The 6137-nt window shown below is 31.9% G+C and overlaps 1 protein-coding gene across 2 annotated transcripts; it reads left to right on the top strand.

Moving 5' to 3' along the window:
- Positions 1 to 726: 726 nt before the first annotated feature.
- FMA (basic helix-loop-helix (bHLH) DNA-binding superfamily protein) lies at positions 727 to 4472 on the top strand. 2 transcript variants are annotated; one of them, XM_020349324.3, is made up of 5 exons: positions 727 to 880; positions 1648 to 1776; positions 1911 to 2651; positions 3161 to 3589; positions 4045 to 4472. In XM_020349324.3, exons 2-5 carry the CDS (start codon positions 1753 to 1755, stop codon positions 4132 to 4134), a joined length of 1284 nt encoding a protein of 427 aa, XP_020204913.1. In that variant the 5' UTR covers positions 727 to 880; positions 1648 to 1752; the 3' UTR covers positions 4135 to 4472. The 2 variants fall into 2 exon arrangements, with proteins under 2 accessions (XP_020204913.1, XP_082923087.1); XM_083066961.1 differs by lacking the exon at positions 727 to 880 and adding an exon at positions 958 to 1057.
- The last annotated feature ends 1665 nt before the right edge of the window (positions 4473 to 6137 follow it).

The following is a 6137-nucleotide window of genomic DNA, read 5'->3' as shown; positions in this document are numbered from 1 at the left end:
TGAATTTTTTGCACATCCATAACCTAACCAATACAAAGGGAGTTTTTCTTTTTAAGGAAAAAATCATCTTTTATCTTTTCTTCCTTAAAAGTTATTCTTTATAAAAAAAAATTGCGAAAAAATATTTTAACATCTCTTTAAAAGGAGAAGAAAATTCCAAAATAAAAAATAGAAAACGACCACACACTAATTAATCTCCACTGATGTACCTATACAAATATTCATTCAAAACACAGAAAAATATGTTTTTTTTTTCAATAGATCAATTAATGCAAAAATTGTATTATTATTTTTAAAAAAATTATTATATAATTTTCAAACTTTTATACAAATAACTCCACGATACTCACAAACACCTAGCTACTAACTTAAAAGGTCATGAATGTTTGTCTATTTTAGGGAAAAAATTTCATGTGGCCATGTGAGTCATGCACAACAAATTCTCCAAAGAAAAAAAAAACTTCTTTTCTCAAAAATTAAACACAGAAAATTATAGCATAAGTAATTGAAAATTCAAAGTAACAAAAAGTGCAGAGTGTTCATGGTTAGCTCATGAAAGAAGGCGGTAAAGTAAGCTACGAGCGTTGGTGGCTTGTGACACACATTAATAAAAGGTGGTGAACCTGTGAGGTGGAAATTTACTCATCCTTAGGCTCTCTCTCTGTCCTTTTCTGTGACTACCAACAAAGTCAAACCCAACCCTCAGCTCCCCCACACACATTATATACACACACTAAACCTAAACCATTCGTACCCATTTCCATCCTCTTCTTCTGGTGGTCTTCTCGTGGGGCACACACCCCCTTTCATGATTCTCTCTTCTACACAAGTCTTCAACCTACCCCACTTCACTTTCACCCTTGTCTGCTTCCTATCACAGGTTCACTAATATCCTTCCTAACTCTTTCATTTACTTAGTATACACAACTCTCATTATTGTATAGTTTTTATATACATGATATAAACTCTAACTTGTGACATATTTCTTTGTTCCTTAATCGTGTGCTCGTTTATATATTTTTTTTTATTGATAAGAAATATTACAATAATAGAAGAGGTATTGAATCTAAATTTTCATGTATTTACTCAATCTTTTACTATTAAGTCAATTATAATGATTATATTTATCCATTAATCATTTCACATTTGATTTAATTTATTTTAATGAAATGATTCTTTGTAAATCATTTGAGTCGGTGTGGGACAAATTTGAATAATTTGTATAAGATTTTAGGTTTGAATTTTATTGTTATCTTTACATAATAAAGAAAATTCATTTATTTTTTCAAATGAGGATTAAAAAAAGGGATAATCATTTATAAAAAATAATATTTCTAAATTTTGATTAAGGTATATATAGATAGATTGTTTTCAAAAGTACTCAAAGATAAAAATAAGAAGAATAATTAAAATCTTTTTTAAAGTTAAAATTAACTTATGTATAAATTTTAAATAAAATTTTGAAAGAGATAATAGAAGACAATTTCTATATATTAGAATTTGTAGAAGCTAATTTTACATTATAAATAAATTTATTTTATTATTTTTTCTTTTAGAAATATTTTCTAGAGAAGTTTATAGAACTAAATCCTTAGTGATTTTAACATGATGTATGGTACTTAATCAGTGAGTTTCCCAATGATGCAGGTGGAGGGCCCTGAAGAAACTTCGAAGTGGGGTTTTGTCTTACATGAAGTGAGGTCAATTAGGGTTTCTCTCGATTAAAGCCATCTTCTTTATAAGCTAATAAGAATGGAGAAAGATCACAACTATTCGGTACAGACACATCTCTCAACAGTGGCTCTTTTATGTTTTTGTCCCCATTAAAGCTTTTCATGTCAGATCTTTTCACTCTCTCATATCATCACCAAATGTTGTTTTGCTCCAATTTTGTTGAACCATCATTGCAGGCACCACCATCCATGCCTCCAAGCTTCAACACACTAGACTACTCCCTAGACCAACACCACCATCTGTATCCGCCAAATCAGCACCACCTAATGAAGTTCCAAAGTGAAAGCAACAACAATGGATCAATGGTGGATTACATGCCCCAAACACCACCACCACCTCATGGCTTCTATGGTAATAGCAGCTCAGCCACAACATCCTATGATAAGCTGAGTTTTGCAGATGTGATGCAGTTTGCAGATTTTGGACCCAAGTTGGCACTGAACCAAACTAAAAGCTGTGAAGAATCTGGAATAGACCCGGTTTACTTTCTCAAGTTTCCTGTGTTGAATGACAAGATGGAGGAGGAGGGGGAGGAGGAGCAGAATCTGATGGTGAATAACAATGACCCTGATGGTGAAGATGAAGATCATGATGAGAGGTTCAACTTGGTGGAGGATAAGTCAAGGGTGGGAGATCAAGAGGGAATGATGATGATGATGAGAGAAGATGAAGAGACTCGGGTTTCTGATGACAACAACTCTGTGCAGATTCGGTTTCTTGGCCATGAAGAGCCTCAGAAGAATTGTGCAGCGCAGGAGAACAAGAACAAGAGGAAGAGACCAAGAACTGTTAAGACTAGTGAAGAAGTTGAGAGCCAACGCATGACTCACATAGCGGTTGAGAGGAACCGTAGGAAGCAAATGAATGAGCATCTTCGTGTCCTTAGATCCCTCATGCCTGGTTCATACGTCCAAAGGGTACGCAACTATGCATTCAAATCATTGTTTACAAAATAAATGAACACTTTCATTTCATGCACATAGATCAACCGGTATTGAATAATTTAGTTTAACTAATGGTTTCGAATCTAAATTTTAAGTATATATGTATCTGTGTTAAATGCTCAAAAGAAAAACTTTGTCCCCTAGAGTTATGATGTTCGATTCAGTTTGACTCCAAATGATTGGTTTTTTATATCAAAAATTTCATACGCACAAATTAAGAAATTAACATATATAATGTTGAGAAATTCTATAGCATGCTTGAAAAGAATCTCAGCGTTGTTATTTGTCATTGAGAAATTCTCTTTTCATCTCTCTCCCTCTATTTTCTCTTTTGGTATGCTCAAACTCATTCAATTAAATAGCTCAAAAACGAACTGTACCAAATTCTTTAGATTTCTCTTGATACCATACCACAACAACTCTCATATATGTTATTAATCTATTATTTGTCTCCAAATTTGATTAAATTTGTGTTTGTGTAGGGTGATCAAGCTTCTATAATTGGGGGGGCCATAGAGTTTGTGAGGGAATTGGAGCAACTTCTTCAGTGTTTGGAATCACAAAAGAGGAGGAGGCTACTTGGAGAAGCTCAAACAAGACAAGTAGGGGATCCCTCTCTTGCAGCACAACAGCAACCTCCTTTCTTTCCACCTTTGCCTATTCCAAATGAGCAGATGAAGCTTGTGGAGTTGGAGACCGGGCTTCGCGAAGAAACCGCGGAGAGTAAGTCTTGTTTGGCTGATGTTGAAGTGAAGCTTCTAGGATTTGATGCCATGATCAAAATCCTCTCAAGGAGGAGGCCAGGACAGTTGATCAAGACCATTGCTGCACTAGAAGATCTGCAATTGATTATCCTTCACACCAACATCACCACCATTGAACAAACAGTTCTTTATTCCTTCAATGTCAAGGTACATGTGGTTCCCCATAAGTTGTGCCACTTAAGCCCTAAGCATAATAACACCATCAATAATAATATAAGAAATGCTAGAAACACACACCACATTATTTTGAATACATTAATTTCTTCTAAAATTTGTTGAAAATCATAAATTTTGATAGATCTCATATTTTGTTTGAGGTTCCTTTCTCTTAATTTTGTAGTTTTTAATAAATTTTAATTGATAAAAAATATTGTATTAAAGAGTATGTTGTTAGTATTTGTCATAATAATATCTAGTCTTATTTCACTAGATGAGTTCAGGAACGTGAATCACTTGCCATTAGATTCCATTAAAACCCTTTGTGATCTATGTTTTGGCTAAGTGTCTCACATGAGCCCTAAAGCATATATATCATAATATAAAATCTATGATTTACTCTGATATACTTATTTTAACTTGATTTCATCTTAATGCATGTGTAGGTGGCTAGTGATTCAAGGTTCACGGCAGAAGATATAGCCAGCTCGGTTCAGCAGATATTCAATTTTATCCATGCAAACACTAGCATGTGATATACAATTAATATTTATATGTTTTTATTATATATATGTTGTGTGGTAGTGTAGGTGTTGTGTTCGTACAAGAATCACTTGTGATTCCTATAGTTGTTTTTATGACACACCGATATTGATTTTACACCGCCGCTTGCACCCTATGTCGTTTGGATTTACTATTGTTATGATCTTACATTGAAGCAAGTGGTGACTGAACAAGATGAATTATATATAGGTGATGGCTAGTCTGTCAATACCGTATATATTTCTCTCTCTCCTAAAAGTAGCACATAGTATTAAAAGTTTAAAACTATCAATATGCTAAAGATGAATTAATTTTCAATTTTGATTTTTCACATCTCTTCCTTATTATTTCTCTTTCTTTCTTTCATTCTTTCTTTTTCTTTTCTTTTCGTTTCATCTTTACACTTATTTCACTCCTCTTCATGGGAGAAAACAAAGAGACATTTCTGTTAATTTTTAAGGAAAATATGCCACTTCGTGTAGGACAAATAAAATTTAGGCACGTACGTGTATATAGATGATAATTTTTTTCTTAATTGATAATCATCCGTTTATATATTATTATTCCTCTATTTACTTTTCCTACCGTGTATACCACAATAATAATAATGCTCAAATGAAATAATTTACAGTAATTTTATAAATGACATGGACGAATGCCGACTTAAAGAGTGTCGGTCGAGTTAAATTTTAAAAATGAAAATTTTAAGTCATGAAATAATACTCTCAATATTAAATATTAGAAAAGTTAAGAGCCTTAATTTATTAGAATAAATATAACCATTATGAGTATAAATATATATATATATATATATTATCATTGCATATAATTATATATATACTAAAAAATATATCAAACAAGTGCTCTGTATAAGCCTTATGATTAAATCACTTTCGATATTCTATCTAAATTTTAAATATATGATTGTTTATACAAAGGAGTAACATATAAATCTTCAACTGTTATTTCTAATTAGTTTGTGAAACCAAAAGTTGAAAAAAAAAATTATATAACCAAACAACAAAAAGTATAGATAAAGTCTAATTTAAGAAAAACTCGCGACCATTTAATTTACATGTACAAAATCAATGAGAATATATACTTTTTTTTATTTTTAAAATTTAGGGTTGCGGTTGTAGTGCAATATATTGTAAATAAATAAATCATTTGCATAAAACTTTTCACAACACTTTTTAATGTATTATATATATATATATATATATATATATATATATATATATATATATATATATATATATATATATATATATATTTATTTCTTCCCATCACATTAGTCTTATCATTTCACACTTGTCTCTTTTCTTATTTCTCTTTATTGTACAATAATATATTTTGTACAAACGTCGTTTAGACCAAGTGCATGTGTGCATTCTAGCTATCACACAAATTCACGTATATATGGACAAGAGAAATTAAATCTCTTGGAAACCATATTCGTTATATAGCATATTGGAATCCTGTATGAGGTTGACCAGTTCATGACATGTGCATTATGTTTGGTGGTGGCAATGGACTTATCTAAATTTCCATGCACTCACTCCACGACGATCACTAGTGAGTTATAAGGGCAGTGGCAGAAAGTCTACGAGACAAAATCTTCAATTTGTTGGTGTTTGTTTCAATGAGATTCAGAGATTGAAAAGCAAGTATCTGACTCTGAGGTGCAAAGTCAACGTGTCCCGTACCATCCCTTCACTTGGTCTTTTGACTTGTCAGAAGTGAGACCCTCTTGGAAGTATTAGGCTGGATTCAGATATAGCCATTCTTTGTAGGGTCTCTCTAAAGTTAAATCGGAATCGTGTCCAAGTTTTGTGGCTTATGCTTAGTTATCATTGATGTTGAGAGTTATTACGTTCTAAATTAGGTTGCTATCTATATCTCAATTTAATTAAACACATTAGGGCATGTATGTTGCTGAAAATATATATTTCGACTACATGTATTATCAACTTTAGTTTTCAAATATGATAATTGA

This window comes from Cajanus cajan, chromosome 11 (genome assembly GCF_000230855.2).
Source record: "Cajanus cajan strain Asha chromosome 11, NIPB_CcT2T_4, whole genome shotgun sequence".
NCBI classification, from domain to species: domain Eukaryota; kingdom Viridiplantae; phylum Streptophyta; class Magnoliopsida; order Fabales; family Fabaceae; genus Cajanus; species Cajanus cajan.
The sequence above is the reverse complement of the archived record's forward strand: the minus strand, read 5'-3'. Positions and strand labels throughout refer to the sequence as shown.

What these genes read in the sequence shown, in the direction of transcription:
- FMA (XM_020349324.3), top strand. Translation starts at nt 1,753, where the DNA reads ATGGAGAAAGATCACAACTATTCG. An exon ending in AGAAAGATCACAACTATTCG is followed by an intron (nt 1,777 to 1,910) that starts GTACAGACACAT and finishes CCATCATTGCAG; the next exon opens with GCACCACCATCCATGCCTCC. An exon ending in TTTATTCCTTCAATGTCAAG is followed by an intron (nt 3,590 to 4,044) that starts GTACATGTGGTT and finishes ATGCATGTGTAG; the next exon opens with GTGGCTAGTGATTCAAGGTT.